This window comes from Callospermophilus lateralis, chromosome 10, assembly GCF_048772815.1.
Source record: "Callospermophilus lateralis isolate mCalLat2 chromosome 10, mCalLat2.hap1, whole genome shotgun sequence".
Lineage (NCBI taxonomy): Eukaryota > Metazoa > Chordata > Mammalia > Rodentia > Sciuridae > Callospermophilus > Callospermophilus lateralis.
In genome coordinates, this window is record NC_135314.1 from 111,432,644 (window position 1) to 111,454,821 (window position 22,178).

The following is a 22,178-nucleotide window of genomic DNA, read 5'->3' on the forward strand; positions in this document are numbered from 1 at the left end:
TGCCAAATTCTGAACCTAGGTTATCATATTTGACCCTCAGAAAATCAAAGACAGAACATGGTGAAAGAGGCCAGAGGGAAAACATCCTACCTGAAGAAGATTAGAACATGAATTTTACCTGACTTCTCAGGAACCATGTAAGCAAGAAGAGGGTGGCATGAAATATTTGATGTCAGGAGAAAAGACCCACAAACCTAGAATTCTGTATCATGCAAAATTTTTCTTCAAAAATGAGGGGGAAATAAAGATTTTTTTTAGACAAGCAAAAACTGGAGTTTGACTAGGGGTGTAGCTGAGTGGTGGGGTGCTTGTCTAGCATTTGAGAGGCCCTGGGTTCCATCCTTAGTACCACAAAAAATTAAAATTAAAAAAAAAATGGAGTTTATTGCCCGTAGACTGGCCCAGCAAGAAATGTCAATAGAAGATCTTCAGAGAGAAGGAAAATGAAACAGGTCAGACACTCTTCTCTACATACACAAAGGAAGAGCATTAGGGAACAGGTGAGGGAAGTAAAAGTCTAACAGGGAAGTTTTTCCAGAGTAATGACATGTGTTTGATGATGTACTGAATGACAGAAGTGATGCAAGCAAGGGAAGGGGTTATTTGAATGTACTTGCTCCTTGAATCAGTGTGACGTTATTTGACAGTGGACTTGGAGAGTTGTAAATTCATATTGTAACTTCAGGACAACCTCCAGAAGTAAGCTCTCACAGAGTTAGTATGAAAAATGACCTTATGATTCTTGTATGCATTTTATCTCCATCTTTGTATGTATGTACATATATATGTGTGTGAGTGTGTGTATGTGTGTGTGTGTGTGTGAGAGAGAGAGAATTTATTCTTTATTACATTGGGTGAAACGTATAATAATCTCAATAAACCTAATACTCTGATGTCTTCATTTAAATATATTCATAAATAAATTAATTTAGTAGAACTATAATTTTTATCTTGTTTAATAACCAGCCTTCAACTACAGAAACTGGTTCATTTGAAACACTTTATTTAACAAATTTCTACATTCATCTTTCAAAAATCTCAAATTGAGTTCAAGTTTTAATTTTTGGAATATAGTTTTTGCCTTAGCATATTTAAAAAAATAAATCCCCAAGTAATAACAGCTGGAAAGTGTTAATTTGTTGAAACATAAAAATTGCTAGCATCTTACCAGGAGCATAAAACTTTGAGCCATTTATATGCTTCCTCTCCTGTGTTCAGGAGGCCCAGATTTCTCTCCTATGCAGGTGCAAGATCAATAGGGGAAATGCCAGGCACCCTGAAAGCCAGGAAATTCTTTTTCTAAAGGCATAACATTAGATAATAAGTATAATAATAATTATTGAAACTGTACTGCTTACAGATGTAATCTATGTAAAAATATAAGCTATCACTCCAGAAGATGGCAGAGTGGAGCTAGGTGGTGATCCCCAACTCCTCCACAGCACAGAGGGAGATGGTAAAAGAACAGCTGATAGGAAAGAGCTTTACTACAAATTCCTATCTGGATTAGAGGAACTGGGAAGAATAGTATCAACAAGTTTTTGTTATTTTCCTAAGATTGAATGTCTTTTCTCTGAAGTGATTTTAGTAAATAGGGTTCAGTAACTTACCTCAAAATGGTACTAATATTGGGAACAGCAGAAGACATACATTGAGTGAAAGTATCAATACCTGGATATTTGTCCAGCCTGGGTCTCATAAGAGAAAGAAACATACAATTAGGCCCTTGGATAAAAGAAGTGTGATAATCATTCCAATAGATGGATAAACCTACAAACAGTATGAAAAAGCAAGGGAACAAACCACCCCAAACAGTCCACAATATGTCAATAATTAACCCCATTAACACCACAATGGAGGAAATGTCAGAGAAAGAATTCAGAAAGTTCATACTTGAACTATTCAAAGAGCTAAAAGATGATATAAAGAGTGAAATTAAAGAAAAAATATAGGAAGTGTAATAAGATCACTTTAGTAAAAAGTAGAGATTCTAAAAAGAACTAAATGGAAGTCCTGGAAATGAAAGACTCAATAAATCAAGTTATTGAGTTGAGAATTAATTTAATAGGAAGCATCATAAATAGATTAGACCACTTTGAAGATAGATTTTCAGGCCTTGAAGAAAAAGTACATAATCTTAACTATAATGTCAACAATAAAAAAGTTGATCATAACCAGAATACTTAAGAAATCTAGGATAACATCAAGAGACCAAATTTAAGAATGATTAGGGTACAAAAAGACTCTGAAGTGCAAACTAAAGGAATGCTCAATCTCTTTACTTTCCAAATATTAGGAAAGAATATGGAAATTCAAATACAAGATGTATAAGAATTCCAAATATACAAGATCAAGAGAAATCCTCTCCCAGACACATTACAATGATAATGCCTAATATATAGAAGGAGGATAGATTTTTAAAAGCTGCAAGAGAAAAATGACAGGTCACATTTAGAGGTAAGCAAATTCTGATTTTAATCGATTCCTCAACCTAGACCCTAAAAGCCAGAAGGGCTTGGAATAATATCTACCAAGACCTGAAAGAAAGCAGGTATCTTCAAGATTATAAAATCCAGAAAAACTAACCTTCAGAATTGAAGATGAAATAAAAACTTTTAATGTTGAGTGGAAAGTAAAAAATCATAACCACTAAGCCTTCACTACAAAATCACACTCAATGAAATATTTCATGCAGAAGGAATGAAAAAGAAAAATGAAAGCCAGTATAGGGATGAATTGTGTAGTCTATGAAAGGAGAATCAAGTCTGAATTAAGCATTAGAAATAAGTCAAAATGGCAGGAAATAAAAATAATCCCTATGATAATATTTACTGTAAATAGTCTAAACACTTCAGTCAAAAGATATAGATTGGCAGATTGGATTAAAAAAGCAAGACCCAACCATGTGTTGTTTGCAAGAGACTTGCCTTACAAAGATATCCCCAGACTGAAGGTGAATGAGTGGGAAAAGATATACATGCAAATGATACCCTAAACAATCAGGAGTGGCTCTTCTCCTAACAAAGTAGACTTCAAGCCAGAATTAATTAAAAGAGACTAAGAAAGTCACTTAATACTGGTTAATGGAATCATCCAACAAGATTCAATGATTGTAAATATGCCCCAAGCAACAGTGAATATTATACATACACAAAACAAATCCTTCTCAATATAATGAATCAAAAAAAAAAAAAAACCAACACGGTATACTGGGTGATTTCAATACAACTGTCTAGTAGATACATCATCTATACATAATCTAAGTAAAGACTCTTGAGAACTAAAAAATATTATTAATCAGATGGACCTAACAGACTTCTATAGACTATTTCATCCACTGACGACTGAATTTACTTTCTTTTTACCAGAATATGGAATGTTCTTTAAAATAGATAATACTTCAGTGTACAAAGCAGATCTTAGTAAATGCAAAAAAATTAGGCATGATTTCATACATCCTATCAGATAATAATGGAATAAAATGAGAAATCAATGACAAGATAAAAATACAAATCTCTAACACCTGGAGATTAAATAAATACTCTTTTGAATGATAAGTGAGTAGCAATAGGAAATCAGAAGAAATTTTAAAACAATTCTTAGAAACAAAATGAGAATAGAGATACAACACATCAAAATCTCAGGGCAGTATAAAGGCAGTTTTAAAAGAAAAATTTATAGCACTGAGTTCCTACATTAAAAAAATGTCAAATAATCTAACATTACACCCCAAAGTCCTAGGAACAAACAAACAAACTTACACCAAAATCAGTAGATAGGAAATAGATAGGAAATAGTTAAAGTCAGAAGAAAAAATACAAATGATCAGTAAAAAAAGGGTTAGTTGAATGCATAAGCAAGATTGATAAACCCTTAGCCAACTAACAAAATGAAGACCCAAATTAATAAAATTAGAGATGAAAAAGGAGATATCATAGACACTACTGAAATCCAAAAGATCATTAGAAACTCTTTTGAAAATTTATACTATAATAAGCTAAAAACTCTCAAAGATATCAACAGATTTCTGGAGACATATGACACATTGAACTATGAGGATATAGAAAACTTAATATAAATTGATGAAATTGATGCAACTATTAAAACTACTTATTCCAACAAAGAAAAGCCTAGGACCAGATGGATTCTCAGCTGAGTTTTACCTAACATGCCATGAAAGATGAGCTATACTAATTAGAAGAAGTAACACTTTAAAAAAATTTTTTTGTAGTTGTAGACAGGCAGCATGCCTTTATTTTATTTATTTTTGTATTCGGTGCTAAGGATGGAACCCAGTGCCTCACACATGCTAGGCAAGTGCTCTGCCACTGAGCCACAGCCTCAGCCCCAAGAAGTCAATTAGCAGAACAAGGCTATGCAAAGGGATAGTTCTCAAGTGAATTTTGTTTCTAATGTGGCTCTGAAAGTTTCAGTTAGATCAGTGTTCTTGTGGATTTAACACAATAATCCCAGCTTACAATATAAAAAATTTTCTAAAGAATGTACTAGAAAATGACCAAAAGCAGAGACATATCGTAGAGGTCTGCACAGTTAGAAAAAGAATAAGACAACTCTAGCCTGAGGTGTACCCCATCTCTTCCACGGAGAATGGCTGGAACTCTACTAGAAGACTCAGTCTGGTTCAAAAATCAAGGACAGAGTTCAGTATAACACAGTCACTGAAAAGTAGAGGAGGGAATCCCAAAAAGGAAAGAAACAAGGGTTGCAACTGTGGCTCCAGTGGTAGAGCACTCGCCTAACATGTGTGAGCACTGGTTCAATCCTCAGCACCACATTAAAAAAATAAAGATATAAATTTGCTGAACAGATTAGTAAAAACAAAAAAGAAGGAAGGAAAGAAAGAAAGAACCAGAGAGGATAAACACCAAATACTATGAATAAAATCTTAAGCTAAACCACCTGTGTATGGAACAGACTCAAAGAGCACTCAGAATGATTTTTGCTGTCATTTAATACAGAACTTTTAGGAAAACCAGATTAATTGTCTGCTTAAAATAAAATTCAACACTTATGAAGAACATAACAAAATCTAGATCTTCTACAAAATAGTAGCCACAATGTATAGGTAAAGTTCAAAATTACTTAGCAAAGAAACAGATAAAAGATATTCTCCATACAAGAGGTAATCAATAGAGACTTACCTGAAGTGGCTCATATATTAGAATCAACAGACAAGAATTTTAAAGCATTTATTATAATTTTGCTTAATGATGTAAAGGAATATATGCTTGCAATGAGTGAAAAGATACAAAATCTCAGTAAAAGAAGTGAAATTATATACATATAAAACAATTGATACACACACACTAAATAAAAATTTTAGAAGTGAAAATATAAGAAAAAAATCCTCTAGATGGGCTAAACAGAAAGCAGATGACAGGAAAAGTCAGTAAACTTGAAGATATGTAGTTAATCTAAACGTGAATTAACCTGAAAGCCAGAAAAAGAAAACTTGGGGTTGGGGAGAAGATGATGATCCTTAGGAATCTCTAGCAGAATATTGGAATGTTGTCTAACATTAGATGTTACCGGAGGAGGGAAAATAGGGTATAAAAAGTAGTTGCAATAATAGTGGAAATGACTAGATTAGAGAATTGAGAAGCTGTAAGAGAACTCGAAACAAGACAAACATAAGGAAACCAGGTGTAGGTCCATTATTCTCAGACCTCTAAAAGGAAATGATGTAGAAAAAAATCTGGAAAACAATACATCAATTGGATATAGCAAAAAGACATTTTGAATCAAGCACTTTTGATACCTTACCAGAAACAGCAAGATAGCAGAGGGTGAAGTAGTCTTCAAAGTGTGGAATGGAAAAAAAGTCCACTTGCCTCATGAAAATATCTTTCAAGAGGAAATGGGGCCTATAATTCCATCACCTTGGGAGGCTGAGACAGGAGGATCCTGGGTTCCAGGCCGGCCTTAACAACTCACCCAGATCCTGTCTCAAAACAAAATATAAAGAGGATTGGTGATGCAGCTCAGTGGTAGAGTACCCCTAGGTTCAGTACCAAAAGTAAATAAATAAAATAGAAGGAGAAGAAAAAATGGTCAAATGAATATTTTCAGATAAAAGAAAACCTCTTGGTTCTTACTTGTAAAACGCATACCCAGGGTATAGGAATCGTGAAGTCAGCTCTTTAGTGAAGGACATGAAGACAGATGGCAACCTGGATGTTAGTGGAGGAGAAAAGAGTGCCAGAGGGTTAAACTTGTGGATAAATGTGGAGTATCTTCAGAGATGTCAGACGATACTGTAGACATTTAATAAGAACCAGAATTCCAGGAATTAAAATTTTATTTTAAATTTAAAAAATAAAAGTGGGGCTGGGGATGTGGCTCAAGCGGTAGCACGCTTGCCTGGCATGCACGGGGGCAATGGGTTCGATCCTCAGCACCACATAAAAAATAAAATGAAGATGTTGTGTCCACTGAAAACTAAAAAATAAACATTTAAAAAATCCTCTCTCTCTCAAAAAAAAATCAAAATAAATAAATAAATAAAAGTGAGTTCAGAAGCAAGAATGTTCATCACCAAAAAGTGAATTAGTACACTGGGAAATACTAGAATTTTCCCCCAATATGTAACACAGACTTAAGGAAGCAAAAAAGATTGGTTCTGAGAAGATGTGACAAGGAAGGCGCAGGTAGGCAGTATAGCGCACACCCAAAGGACAGTCTGAAGGTCACTGCTAGGACTGATGAAAGGCTGAAGTCTTTGGGACCCAGATTGAAAAGGTCAGTTTCACATTTATAAGGATAGTTGTTGTTTTCTAAATCCACATTTGATCCTATGATTATGTGACTTTAGTATGTTAAAATATATATAAAGAATCACAAGACTCATATAGTATATATTTTTTTAAAAATATGAAAAACAGCCATTGATTTCTCTTAGCATCACTAGATGCAGGAAGATAATTGAGCAGTGTCCTCGGAATACAGAGAGGAGGTTTTGTTGATTTCTATGCCCAGGTAGGCCATTGTTCAACTTTAAAAAATTTAGCTAGCCATGGTGGTGCATGCCGTGCAATCTCAGCAGCTTGAGAGGCTGAGGCAGGAGGATCACAAGTTCAAAGCCAGCCTCAGTCACTTAGCAACTCAGCGAGACCCTGTCTCTAAACATTTTAAAAGGACTGGGGATGTGTCTCAGTGGCTGAGTGTCCCTGGATTCAATCCCTGGTACCAAAAAAAAAAAAAAAAATTAGATGATATGAGATTACTATGCTCAGATTACTAATGTTAGAATCCAGGAAGGAGAGAGAATACAAAAGCAACATCAATTCAGAAGTCAACTGAACTTTGACAGACAAAACTAGCACCCTCCTTTCCCATATTCTTGCAGTGGCATTGTTTTTTCTTTCCCTCACTTGGAGAGAGCACAGAAGGCAGGGAGTACAGCCACCGTCCAGCCCACACCTGAAGTTCTGAACCTGGATGACTTGGAGCAGGATGGCTGCACCTCTAGGAGAACAGACACAGGAAGAGGAAAAGATGGCCAAGGAACAAGTCAGGGTTGCCACTGTGAGGTTGCAGTTGTTCTGATGCAAAGAGACAAATGTTTAATCATCATTTCATCAGTATTTTTCAATTTCCTGAATTATTTAGAAAGTATTCCAGCCAAAACTGGCTTTAGCTCTCCAGAAGTCAGGGCTCTACCTACCCCACTGCCCAACCCAGTACCTTTGACAGATAGTTAGTAAATATTTGTTATATAAATGGAGGCTGTTTGCATTGAAATAAGCAGAAACTGAACAAGAGGACCCTGACAAAACAGTTGAATAGGTTCATGGTTCTTCACGTGCAGCCCTTAGAACCTCTGCATTAGGATTGTTCGAATTACTTGCTAAAATGCAAGCTGCTAGGCCATGCTCTAGATATAGCAAATTAAAATCCTGGGTGTCAGTCTCAGCATGTTATTTCATGAAGTGCCTCTAGTGGGTTTCAATGTGTTCAAGTTAAAAGAAATAGTCTTTAGAGGGCAGGGAAAAGAAGATTAAACCCAGAGAAAAAAAGTATATCTTTAAGGGGACAAAGCTTTTCAACATTTCAGTGCCATTCGCACTTAGAAAACATGTGCATGTGTACCTGGGAGAAGATGGGAGCTAGATGTTACCAGCTCCACTTGGCCTCACTGGTTACCCAAGGCTGAGTATCAGTGTTTTGATATCCAGTAACCTATCTGTGACACTCAGAAGCTCTAGAAGCACAAGAAGTTAGAAAAAACAGTCGAAGAAGAACTTCTGTGTTTTATCCATCAAGGCTCAAAACAGTGCACTGTTCCCATTGCTGATATTCAAGGAGAAAGAGAAATGACTTTTGGGTTTCCATATCTGGGTGGGCAAGGGAGTCCTTGCAGTTACAGTGCACAGGTGCAGGAAGCAAGAGGTGTTTGTGAAAAACAGGGTAAAGAAGCCACAAGGAAGTAGGAGGCACATAACGCATAGTGCCAAAGGAAGGAAGAGAACAGCTCAAAGAGATCAGGGAAGGTCAAGAAGGAAGGAAAGCATGGAGAAGGCTTTGCTTGCTAGATTAAAACAAACAGTTCTCATGGTCGTGGGTTTCATCAATTCTGCTCACTCTGCTTTTAACAAACTAATTGTTTAGTAGTCTTAGGATCTCAACTGTCCCCTTGAGTTGTAACAGGAAATAATAGTCACAGATCATGCCACTTAGTGAGGAGATGATGCCCTGGAGAAGGGTGTTCCTTCAAGAGCTGATGTTTTCAGGGTCTCTTTAGCTCATCCTAACTTGATATGTTTTTAATATGCCGCTCTCTTGGTCACCATCTGTAGATACCCTCTCCAGCTATGTAGATGCCCTCAGTGTCATGTTAGACTCAAGCTGCATTTTGCAGCATCTCAATCCTCAGGGACTGTTTTGTGCAGTCTGAAAACAATTGGGTGGTTGTTCTTAAAATTGCTTAAATGACATTATTTTAGAAACATACCTGGTGAGTGGAGTCATGGGTCCTCTAATGACGTTCAAATGCTAATTCCTGGAACCTTCAAATATACATGGGCAAGGAGAACTGTGTTCTCCAAGAGAACTAGGTTGTTAGTTGGCTGACCTTAAAGAGGGGACCCTGGGATTCAGGAGGGCTCACTTGAATCACTGGGATCCTTTAAATGTGTAAGAAGGAGGCAGAAGAGTCAGAGATGTGAGGTTGCTGTGCTGCTGACTTCAAAGATGGAGGGAAGGGTCCAGAAGCTGAGGAATAGTCTTCAGGAGCTGGAAGAGGTTGGGAACTGGCCTCTTCCAGAGGGACTGCAACCCTGCCATATCTTGATTTAGCCCACTGTGGACTACCATCCTCTGCTGGAAGATGGTGTGGGGCCACCCATGAGCTGTACTAAGCATTCTCTCTCGGCCTTGAGCCAAGGGGTGTTGGTCTGGCATTGCACTCAGACTGGGCTGCGCAATGCAGGTGGCCTGTACTTTCACTTGGCAAAGAGTCTGCTCTCCTCTGGCTCTGGACCTGGGAATTACCATTGTGGCTAGGTAATTTCATCCTTACCTTATTTGGTGAAGAACATCCTATCAAAATTCCTTTGTTAATTTCCCTATAAATAAAGAGATTCCAGGTGCACGCTCTCTCCAGTGTGGAAGCTGACCCTTCAGGTCCCACTCTAGATTTGAAAAATTTATATCTGTCCTGTGTGATTTTTCTCCACCTTCTTAGCTTAATGTTTCAGCCAGCCCATTTAAACCCAGTTTGACTCGTCTGAGCGGGACGAGAGAAGATGATAGGTTTATGACTCTGGAAGTCACTGAATTAATGGCATTTTGTTAGAGCAGCAATAGGAATCTAATAAAATATATGAGTATTATAGCCTTAATTTAAAAATATGTAAAAGTCTCATTCTCTGTTAGACTGTTATTGTACCAAGAACTATCCCGTTATTCAGTCTTACTGCAAGTCTCTGCTTGACACTCAGGGTGCATAATAAACATTTACCGAATTCTAATCATCTCCTGTAGCAGATGGTCTCCCACCATTTCTTGGGAAAGTGTTTGACCATTCTTCAGTGAAAGATGTGTTTCCTTTGATGCTCACTACCCAAAAAAGCATCTCATATCCATTGCAGTCAATACCTGTGGGTCTTTTCCCTTAGTGACTTTTGATTTAGGGGACAAACTCATTTAAACTGAGTTGGTTTTCTCTGGCCCAGGTGTGGACTCCACCCTCAACTTTTATGTCCTCAAAGCTTGTGTTGTAATACAGATCATCCCAAAATAGACTTGGCTTGTGGCAAAAATCTATAAAACTACTTATGATACATAAGCCAGTCTGTAAACTATTTAGTTTTGTAGATTTGTGTTCAGTTTTCTTCTGTCTTTGGATGAAACTAACAAAATCAATAGGATGATGGCAGTTTTAAACATGCTGTATGTGGGATGTGGCGTGTGCTGGGCCCTTTGCTGCTGTAACTTAGAGCAGCTGAAAGCAAGCATGTATCAGGACACAGCTCTCATTGGTTAAGAACCAGAGCAATTGGGCTGGGTGGCTCTGCCCAGAGCCATCTTAGGAGTCTGCAGCCTTCTTGGGTCTTGATTGGTACAGAAACCACTCCGAAGTGCGAGTCACATGGCTATTGGCTGGTCCAGACAAGCTGCCCCTTGGTCCCTTAGGAGGCCTGTCCACAGGCTGCTGTAGGTGGCAGGGGAGTCAGCATGCTGAGTGTGGACACTCACCACAGAGCCAAGGGCTGCTTAATTTCAGAAGCCACACCCCGTCACTTGTGTCCTCTTCAATAGAAGCACATCAGGGAGTCCAGCCCACATTTAGGGGAGCTGACATCAGGGCACTAGCATCAGGGCGGGGGCCATGGCAGCTGACCTAGTGGCTGACCACCACAGTGCATCAACCTATAACTTTCCCACCTGAAACTAAGTTCAATAACAGGGCTTGTGCAGCATGCCACAAACAGGCCTTTCATTTTAAATGACATGAAGTGAAAACGGAAGCCTTTGAGCTTTCAGACAGGAAATTCAGAACACGCTTGAGGATTACCATCACAGGCAGTGGCAGAGCACGTGCCTAACACATGAGGCACTGGGTTCAATCCTCAGCACCACATGAAAATAAAAATAAATAAATGGTTCTTTTTAGTTATACATAACATTGGGATTCATTTTTACTTAATTAAAAAAACATGGAATATAATTTGCTCTAATTCATTCCCCAGTATTTCCCCATCCCTTCCCCTCTACTCTATTGATCTTTCTAGTATTTACTTAATTTTTAAAATCAGTGTCTGGTGGATGTGCACGATGGTGAGATTCCCTGTGGTAGAGTCATATATGTACATATAGGAAAGTCAGTTCAGGTTCATTCCGCTGTTCTTTCCTTACCACCCCCGCCCATCTCCTTCATCTAGACCACTGATCTTCTATTTTGATGGATTCTCTACCTTTTCCCCAACCCCACTAAATCTTAATAGTGTTTCTCAAACTTTTTGAGATTACAAACTAACCCACAAGTTGTTTGGTAGAAAGATCAAAAGAACCACCACCAACAACAAAAAAGATGTAGCAGAAGGCTGAGACTGTAGCTCAGTGGTAGAGTGTTGCCTAGCATGGGTTGAGGCACTGGGTTTGATCCTCAACACCACATAAAAAAATATACATGTATTAAAAAATACTCATTAAAAAAAGATGTAGAGAGACTTTAGCTGTGTGATGATTCTCATGTCTAAGCTCTTAGAACAGAACTCAGCCTTGATTGTCTGTAGCTTTGTCTGTTACAACACGGCATCTTCATAGTGTTCCCAACATAGCAGTGGCTCTCAATGCTCATATTTCATAAATAAGAGTTAAATATAGGCCAATGTTCCTTATTACTCCTTATTAGAATCTAAACTGCTGATTGCCAAGGTGGCCCCTGCCTGGCAGCAATATTTTTCAGGTTTCTGGTTTTGCCATTCTCAGTTTTCTTGCTTTTTTTTTTTTTTTTTTGTTCTCTCTGCCTGAGGTATGTTACTTCATATTTACTGTTTTTATACAGAAGGAGATAAATAAGGGACTAGTGGATTGGTGACTTTTTATGGAATAAATGAAGGTGTAATTATGTTAATATAATAAGTAAATTATATAATTGTTAATGTATTAAGTGAATTATAGTAGGTAACAGTAGAACAGGTTTGCATAAATTGTATTGATAAGTGTTATAAGTTTTTTAATGAAATAATTCTACTTTTTTTTGCCCCTTTAACAAGGATATTAGCCTCAAATAATTCTTTGTAGTATTTAGCTCACTTGTTATTTAAATCCCAAGTCTTACCTCTTCTCTGTATTTTCAGTGATTCTTTTCATGCACACCGAGAAAATATGCGGCAGATGATGAGGAGTTTCTCTGTTCCGTTTGGGAGAGACATGCTCGGTGTCTCTGAGTGTGGAGGGAGAGCTTGCGGCCACAGGGGATGGGACGACAACGAAGACTCCTTTACTGTGAGTTCCTTGCACTGGCTATGGGAAGTGTTGAGGCCATGTGTCTGGCACAGCTGCCAACTGCAGGGGCCCACCTTGCCATCAGAGCCTCAAGGACCACAGGGTTGTGGTCACAAGCCAGAGTTGAACTTCTTAACTTTTCATAGACATACTTCTCACCTCAAAACCTCCTCCTATGTCTTAAATCAGAGCAAACCAGGAAAATTTCCTCCATATACTCTATAAAAAATCTTTTGACAAATGGTGAAACCTGTAGTATAAGTTTTATCTTATTGGACCAGGGAACAGTGACCTTCTGCAGGACGCCTGTTCTACAGGGCATGGTTAGCCTTTAGTCACATCTCAGAAACCTTGCCCAACGCAGCATGTTCCCACATCTCATCTGTGAGTAGGGCTGAAGGCTAAAACATCCTCTGCTCAAAAAGTTCAAGGACATTCATGGCTTCACTATTTTCTCTTTTGCTGATTCTGCTTCTATTGTATTTTCAGCCTTGGGAATGGCAGTTCTAGAGTAACAAATCCATAAGGGATTCTCTGCTGTTGCAATGTGGATCTCTGAAACTCAAGGAACATTGAATTGGCTAATGGGAAACCTCCAGAATCTTCCAGAAAAACATTTTTTTATTTTCTCTTTTCAGTAAGCTTATGTAGAGCAAAATATTTTAGACAGTCCTAAGAACATTACATTTGCCACTTAAAATGAAAATAGCCTTTACATTCTCTTTCATCAATATTATTGCCAAGCAACAACTCACAAATTTATTTTCTTTTAATTAGTGAGTGGTATTATCATTATATATATAAAACATATGACACATTATATAAGCATATATGACACATTTTATATATATATATTTTAGTGCTAGTCAGTTTACTTAAGAGGAAAAATTTTCTAAGAGGACTTAAAAATGAATTATGGACATGAAAAATCATCAGAGCATTAAGCGATTTTTTATGCCTGCTCTAACCATGGCAAGGAACAAATAGGCTACATATAGCACTTTATATTTATGTGCATAAATTGGCCACTTGCAGCTTTTGTTCAGGAAGCAGGAGGTGGCAGTTTCATTGCCCTGCTTTGTAAGCATAGAGAGGAGACCTGTCTAATTCAGTTGAGATTTCCTGTTGAAGACACTTGTGCACACTAGCTATGACTCTGCTGGTCATCCATTGAAAGCAGAGGTGAGCATTTCTTTCCTGGTCACTTGTGCTTAAAGCACTGAATGTTTAATAGGAAGTAGAGTAAGAAATATATAATCAAGTAGAAAACTTTTGTGAAACTACAGTTTATGAGTTTTATAATTTAGCCTATTATCATTTTACCATGTTTCATATTTCATATTACATTTGCCTTGAGAAAGTGGCTTTAAGTCAAGAAAAAAACAGAAAAGGTATATGATTGCATAATTGTGATGATCAAATAATAAAAGTCAAGTGGAAAAAGGAGAGTCAAGACCAATATTTGAATAAAAACTAAAATAACCACTCCCTTAGTCTCATAGTTGGGCTAACATAACAAAATCCTTTGAACTGGGCAGCTTACAAACAACAGAAATTTACTTCTCACAGTTCCCAAGACTGGAAATTGCAGGATCAAGGTGTGAGCAGAATCTCTGATGAGGGAGCACTCTGCTTCGTAGACATGGTGGAAGAATGGCAAACCCTCAGGCCTCTTCTGTAAACCTCCATTCTCCTTCTGAATGGTAGCGTTGTGAATGTGCACAATGCAGTATGGCAGCCCCTAGCCTCACATCCCCTGACCACTTGAAATGTGCCTCGTGTTCAAGCAGAATCAAAATTAAATAAAGGGGCCTGGGGTTGTGGCTCAGTGGTAGAGCACTCGCCTAGCACATGCAAGGCCCTGGGTTCAATCCTCAGCACCACATTAATTAATTAATTAAATGTGTCCAACTACAACTAAAAAATAAATATTAAACAAAATTAGATAAAGGGGTTGTATCAAACTAAAAAGCCTTCTGTATAGCAAAGCCAACAAGTAACAAAGTGGTGAGAGAGCCCAGAGAATGGAAGAAAATATTTGCAAACCATATATTTGAAAAAAAATTAAAATATATAAGGAACTCACAACTCAGTAGCAAGAAAACAAATAACCCTAATTAAAAATGGACAAAGGATCCGAACAGACATTTCTGAAAAGAAGAAAGGCAGGGCTGGGTTTTGTAGCTCAGTGGAAGAGCGCTTTCCTAGCATGTGTGAGGCACTGGGTTTAATTTTCAGCACCACATTAATACAAGAAAGGTCCATTGACAACTAAAAAATATTAAAAAAAGAAGATAGGCAAATGACCAATAGGTACATGAAGAAATTTTCAGCACCGCTAATAATTAGAGAAGTACAAATTAAAACCACAATGAGCCAGGTGTGGTTGGCACATGGCCTGTAATCCCATCAGCTCAGGAGGCTGAGGCAGGAGGATTCTGAGTTCAAGGCCAGCTTCAGCAATTTAGGTAGGCCCTAAGCAACTCAGCTAGACCCCTGTCTCTAAATCAAAACAAGAGCTGGGGTTGTAACTCAGTGGTTGAGTGTTTCTGCGTTCAATCCTCAGTACCAAAAAAAAAAAAAAAAAAAAGAAAAGAAAGAAAGAAAAACAACCACAGTGAGAGAGTGCCTCATCTATTAGAATGGTTTTTTAAAAAGATGAAAGATAAGGCTGGGTTTGTGGCTCAGTGGCAGAGCACTTGCCTTGAACTTGTAAGGCACTGGGTTTGATCTTCAATATGAAAATAAATAAACAAAATATATTGTGTCCATGTATAACTAAAAAAGTATTTAAAAGAAAAAAGATGAAAGATAGTTAATGTTGAAGAGGATGCAGAGAAAAGGGAATGCTTGTTGGTGGGAATGTAATTACTACAGAAAATGGGGTGGAGCATCCTCAAAAAACTAAAAAGAAAGCCCCCATGTGACTCAATGATCCCACTTCTGAGTATCCAGAGGAAATGAAATCAGGTGTCTAGGGGATGTCTGCACTGTGTATTTGTTGTAGCATTATGCACAGTAGCCAAGAGAAGGAAAGGATTGTCTGTCAACAGGTCCATGCATAAAGAAAATGTGGTGTATACACACAGTGGACTATAATTCAGCCTTCAGAAAGAGGGGAAATCCTGTCATTTGTGAGAACATGGGTGAATCTGGAGGACATTATGCTTAATGAAAGAAACTAGACCCAGGAAACAAGTAACCACCCGATCTCACTGGTAATTGGTTACAGGCAAGATTAACAGATCTTTATTTAAAAGTATTGAATAATTGAGCAAAGGAAAGATAACTTAATCATAATCATTATACCTTATGTTTTAATTAAGTCTGGTATAAAGTTGCATTTCCTTTGAGAAATGTGTACCTTAATCTATAGCACATGAATTTTCTTTCAACTGCCCTACCATAGAGTAGTCATACTTTAAGTGACATATGGCCTCTGTGTTTGTCCGCCAGGCTTCTGTCCGGCTCTGTGATGAATATGACAATTTAGAAATAACATTTGAGTCTTTTTTATTAAAAGTTTCTGAAATATTTGTAGCTGTGAGTAATGTGGTTGTTTAGTGTGTTTTTATATTTTTCAGGGACTACTATAAATATCATAACCAAAATTAATATGACATCTTTCTAGGCAAGGAGTTCTCTCATGCCTTTCGGGAGTTTTGGCGGTTTGGTTCGTATCATGAGACATAAATCATTTTAGCAATTTTTTTTGACAAATATTTATTTTTCATGAACTTAGACTGAATTGGCATGCATCTCACTACTAATGCTTTTTCATAATGCTTTTTAGTATTTGTACTGAAACCTTTCCTTTCAAATTTTAAATTTGTCATAGTGTTTAGGCATGTGTCACATAAAAATACATAAAGTCAGTCTTTGGAAATAAAATATAGATTTTGATAGACTTAAGATTCACTTGCTTTGGCTCCTCACTTGTGTTGGAGAGTCGCGGGTCTTGACATGCTTGTGGTGACTTTCTAGAAGATGAGGAAGGAGTTTGGAAGAGCTCAGATTGGCTGCCCTCTTTAGGAGTTTGTGGCCAGCATGTCCAAGCTGCTTTTTCTTGCCCAGGCTCACATATGAATGCTCTGCCTTTGTCATTTCTCCATGCCTGATTCTTTGGGCTTTGGTTCTGAGTCTGTTGCTAGTTTCCAGCATACCTAAAAGCATTCCAAGGAGTAGCATAGAGTACCTCAAATGTGGAACTTTTGTATCTGTTTTCTCTTGAAAAGTTTTTATTCTTTTGTGCTAGATTTGAGCCATCATGGCACATATGACCTCTGTGTGCATGTATATAGCGTTACAGTTCCCTAATCATTTACCATTGTTTGGCATTTTTGCATATGCTTTAATTGCTTCGTTAACAAACCGCTCTCATTTTATAGTTTTAAAATTATTTTTGCCTGATTGCTGCATGAGATCCCATTAAGTGAACTGGGGAGAAGTTTTTCAGCTATTTGGGGAAGATTGGTTTTCTGTTTTGTGTGGTACTTGGGGTGAATAACATGCTTCCTGATGTCCTGCAGCACGCCGATGGCAACCCTTTCCAGGCAATGAATCGAATGATGCAAAATATGGGAAACAATATGCAGGAGTTACAAAGAAATTTTGTAAGTACTAAAAATAGTGATAAGAACATGGTTTCAGTCATCGGCACCCTATATTAGAGTGGTTGTTTATTTATCTAGTACCAGGGATTGAACACGGAGAACTGTACCACTGAGCCACTTTCCACTCTCCTTACTTTTTATTTCAAGACAGGATCTGCGTTGCTGAGGCTGCCTTTGAACTTATAGTCTTCATAGTAGCTTTTAAACATTTTTAACTCTTAGTCTGCAGTAGCCAAAAATATCTTACATGATTAATCCATACACAGTACTTATATACTTTATAAATATACCTGAAACAAAAGTTTCATGAGGGCTACGGTTGTAGGTCAGTGGTAGAGTGCTCGCCTCACATGTGGAAGACACTGCGTTTGATCCTCAGCACCGCATAAAAATAAAATAAAGGTATTGTGTCCATCTACAACTAAAAAATAAAATTTTAAAAAGTTTCATGAGAAAATGATCATAATATTCATAGTGTGTATTGATATTTTCCATTTTATTCCATGTTTTAAAATTCCTGGTCATATTCCACTAAATTTATTTCACAACCTACAAGTGGGAAAAGTAACATTAGATAACTTTCATAATTAAAAAAAAATCAACCTCTAAACATTATTCTGCTGAGTAATATAATTAAACCTTTTATTTGAATTTATTTACTTGTCTTATTTATAACCTGTCTATTTAAAAGTATCCATCGCATCTAAGAAATGAACTTGTTATATTAAAAAACTGAGAACAGAAACTTCAGGCATGATTTTAGGGCCTGGAGTCGGGCAGTCCAGGTACTCATAAACCTGTTCGAGGGCACCTGCCCTTCTCCCATATATTATGTGGCAAAGAAGTAACTCCTTCTGAAGAAGACTTGAGGCACATGATCTTTGGGTTGTTTCAGGGTGCCCTGGGGCCAGGCATCATCAGTCCTTTCCTAGTGTCTCACACTGGTACCCATGTAGGGCGTCAAACTTCCTGGCCTATGTATGGTTGCCCATGTGGGCAGGAATGCATGGAGGGTCAGCCACTGACTGGGATGTGTTTCGAGCTTCAAGGGCACAGCATCTTTACTTAAATCTGAGCCAGAGAGACCCAAAGACTCAAGTGGACCACTTGTTCTTTGCAAGGAAAAAGGGAACTGGTATCAAAAAGTGAAGGATGTTAGGACCCCTGGGTGCCCTCTGGATAAACCATATTGGTATTGTAGAAACCTTGGTAGAGTTGAGAGCTAGTCTTGTTACTTATTTGGACCCTTTGGCATTAATTCTTTCAATTTCACTAGACTCTGAATTTAATATTTCTTTTTGCCTCTAGGGTCAGCTTTCAATGGATCCAAATGGACATTCATTTTGTTCTTCTTCAGTGATGACATACTCCAAAGTAGGAGATGAGCCTCCCAAGGTTTTCCAGGCCTCCACTCAGACCCGTATGGCTCCAGGAGGAGTACGTATTGACTCAGCCTTCTCAGAGCTGTGTGCAGTGGGCTTGCGGGCTGGGGCTGTGGTGGTGCTGGGAGCCAGTGCAGCTCAGCTGCATTCAGTTATGGTGCTTTGTTGGCGTCCCATGATGGTGACTCCCTTCTCCTGAGTGTCTGCTGATGTTTATTACCTTTGCATATTGACGAGGGACACTAAAAGAAGCCTTTGTGTCATGAATTACCTACTTTCAGTTTATTTGAAGTAAATGAATTTAACTAATGAAATATTTTAAGTTACAGAAAGGACATAAGATGGTTACCTTATTTCTGCCACCCCACTTAGTCAAACCACAATATTTCTCTCCTTTGCCTCAAGTTGTCTAAGTAAAAATGTTACATACACTTAAAGCTTTCAATGTAGTCCTCCAGAGGTCCCTTTCCTCTTTCTTCCTCCAAGAGATATCTGTTTTCTGGCTTGTCATTCACATAGGTTGTTTTACAATTTTCTTATTTATGGAGGCATCATAGAATACAATGGGTTATTTTTTCAGGTTCCTGTACTTCCTGCATGTGGCATCATTGCTGCATGTGTGCTCTGCAGCTTCTGAGGTTATTAAGTTGATACCTGTAGCCTTGCTTTTTAAATTTCAACTTCTGTGTGTTCCTTCTCTTAGAAATGACCATGTTGCTATCCCACAGTGACCAAAACTGTTGGCTTCTACAAACTTTGGCATGGGAATTCCCATTTCTTTGTGTCCTTATTGGTACTGGTAATAAAACTTGAGGTTCACCAGACTCTACTGGAAATGAGGTGGTTCATTCTGTAGTTCTTACACACACCTCGCCCTTTTGTGCTGCCCTTGCTGAGGTTCATCACATGCTTTGTGCACATTTTGGTCTTCAATTGCTGAAAGCAGCAACATCTTCAATGTTAACAGTAGAATCGTGGCTGTCTCACAGCAATCATGTTGCTGTCTCTGGCTGTCATAAATAGTGTGCTGACCCTTCCATAGAGCTGAGAGCATCATCACCATGAGATTCAAGCCTGTCAGCCCTCCTGGGGAGTGAGTAGCAGCCTTATTTAGGTGGGCAGTGAACTAACTTCTGTTATACTGCCAAAGACTAGGCCCTTGAAGGCAGTGTACTTTACAGAATTGGAGCATCTTCTGTTTCAATATTTGGTTACAGTTTGGGAAAAGGTTAAACTGCATTGGTTCTGACTGTTCTGGGGTCTTCATTTTCAGCAGTTCAGGAAATACCAGAGACCAGATGCCAGTTTTATTGCCCCCTGGTGGGAGGGCCAGAACTGAGTGGTTACTGGGAACTTCTGGAATATGACTCTTGTGGACCCATCTCCATAAGCTATGTGTCTCTGGAGATTTATGTCAAAGCCGTCTATTCTGTATATATTTAAGTAATAACAAAATCACTTTTTCCCCCTCATTTTTTGCAGATAAAGGAAACCAGGAGGGCAATGAGAGATACTGACAGGGGACTAGAAAAGATGGCTGTTGGCCATCATATCCAGGACCGGGCTCACATCATCAAAAAGTGCAAGAACAGCAAGACTGGGGATGAAGAGGTCAACCAGGAGTTCTTCAACATGTGCGAGAGTGAGTGGCCAGGCCGCCTCTGCCTCCCACAGGGAAGCAGCGCTGCATGTGCAGACTTGGCTTTCTCTGAACAGCACATCCTGAGCTGTGCTTCATGACCAGTGTGGAGCGAACACAATAGGACTGTGTCTCAGCCATCAACGGCACATCTCTTTTACAGGGATTCTTGGCAATGTGGAGTCTCATTTATTTTCCTTGTCTTATAAAATGGACTTTTTGAATTATGTTTTAATAATATCAGTAGGCAAAACTAGTTTTTAGATATGTTTTATTATCAAGGAAGTACATTTGAAAAGGATGACGTAAAAATAAAAATCATCTACAACCCAACCCCATATAAGTGTCAGCTATGCTTTAGTGAATTCCTTCCAGCAATTTTATGGACACAAATGCACACACATTTTTCAGGTTACATTTTACCACCTAGCTTATGTGTGTGTATCTGAACTCACCCACCCATCGTGTTTTTTTCAAAAAACATCTCAGTAGTTACCTAAGTGTTAATCACAAATTCACCATCATTTACTTAAACCATTCTGAATTTTGAGCAGTTAGATCTAAAGATTTCAATTCCTGGTATATGCCATATAAAATATTATGCATATATATATGAAGTAGATATTTTCATTTTCTTGATTTTATATTCATTCTTCAGTGCATTTAAGCCTTTCCAGTATCCTACCCTTTCTTATTAAAGTTTTTATTATATTTAAATGTATTAGCAATCTTAATAAACAAATTTTGATTTGGGGGGGGGGTACTTGGGATATAACTTAGGGCACTTAACCACTGAACCACATCCCCAGCCCTATTTTGTCTTTAATTTAGAGACAGGGTCTTATTGAGTTGCATAACACCTTGCTTTTCTGCTGAAATTGGCTTTAAACTCGCAGTCCTCCTGTCTCAGCCTCCTGAACCACTGGGATTATAGGCCTGCACCACTGTGCCCGGCTAACAAATTTTAATTTTATTTTAATCAATATTAATAATCCAGCTTTTGCATTTTAAAAGTGAAACTACTTAAACTTAATTGTATTCATCTCCTATTTTCAGAAAGTATTCTGAATGTTTTATAGTATAGGGTTTAAATAATTAAGTCATTTTAGAAAAAATTCTTTTGAGATAGTTTGATAAAGCCATTATTATGCAATAAGAGGGAAGCCTCCATATCTTGACCTTTTTGGAATTGTAATCTTTGTAATTTTACCATTTAAATACACAGAGAATTTCACATAATCAACATGCTGGAGAAACTATAGTTCAGGAAAACACTACCCTGGAAGAACAGGAGCTGTGGTCTCTGCTGGAGGTTGTGGAGACTGGGTCACCTGCTCACACCAGAAGCTAAGAGCCAAGGGAGGAGCCTCTTAGGGGAAGGACAGCAGAGCAGAGAGGCCCTTGGATAGGAAGATGATAAACAGAAAGCTACCCCGGAGGCGACAGGCCAGGGCTGGATGTCCAGGGAAGCCAGCCTTCAGCTAAGGGGAGAGGGTGGGGACTCCCTGACTGAGGCCACATACCTGGCGCAGCCCTGGCCTCCTGGAGCCCACTGCCCCTGCTGCACACAGTACTGTCCTGTGCTCTGGTTTCAATGCAGGTGATGCACATGCCTTTGATGATGAGTGGCAAACTGAGGTCCTGAAGTACAACCCTGGGGGCCGGCCGCGCAAAGTGGAGAACACCAGGATGCGAAGCGTTGGTCATGAGAATGCAGGACCCCGGGAGGTGAAAAGAAGGTAAAGGCCATTTGCCCAGTGTGTTTCTAAGGGAAAGTTAGGCTGCTGTACCTCTTACCAGAAAGTTCTGACATCCAAGTTGTATGCACAGTATTGTTCCTAAAATATGTAAAAATTTCACATTATGTCTGAGTTTTCATTACAAATTTAACTTTATATTTAAAAAACCTACTGTTTTAGCATTGTATGGTTAGTAATTCACCAGCAATCTACACTTCAGAAGACAGAGGCCAAAATCCTCCTAAGGAAAATTGATATACTGTAATGCATTTCTTCTTGCAAAATGAATTCTAATCTAGATGTGGATAAAGTCCTATATGTCACAGGAGCTAAA

General features: G+C 38.3%; 1 protein-coding gene across 1 annotated transcript in view; it reads left to right on the forward strand.

Annotated features, from left to right (window-relative positions):
• The window catches only part of Mlf1 (myeloid leukemia factor 1), a 31,877-nt gene that overhangs the window by 8,282 nt on the left and 1,417 nt on the right, over positions 1 to 22,178 (forward strand). The window contains exons 2-7 of the mRNA XM_076867758.1: positions 12,324 to 12,471; positions 16,103 to 16,144; positions 17,001 to 17,084; positions 18,393 to 18,521; positions 19,949 to 20,108; positions 21,706 to 21,844. Of these exons, the coding sequence (XP_076723873.1) occupies positions 12,324 to 12,471; positions 16,103 to 16,144; positions 17,001 to 17,084; positions 18,393 to 18,521; positions 19,949 to 20,108; positions 21,706 to 21,844 (702 nt within the window). The remainder of the gene's footprint in view (positions 1 to 12,323; positions 12,472 to 16,102; positions 16,145 to 17,000; positions 17,085 to 18,392; positions 18,522 to 19,948; positions 20,109 to 21,705; positions 21,845 to 22,178) is intronic.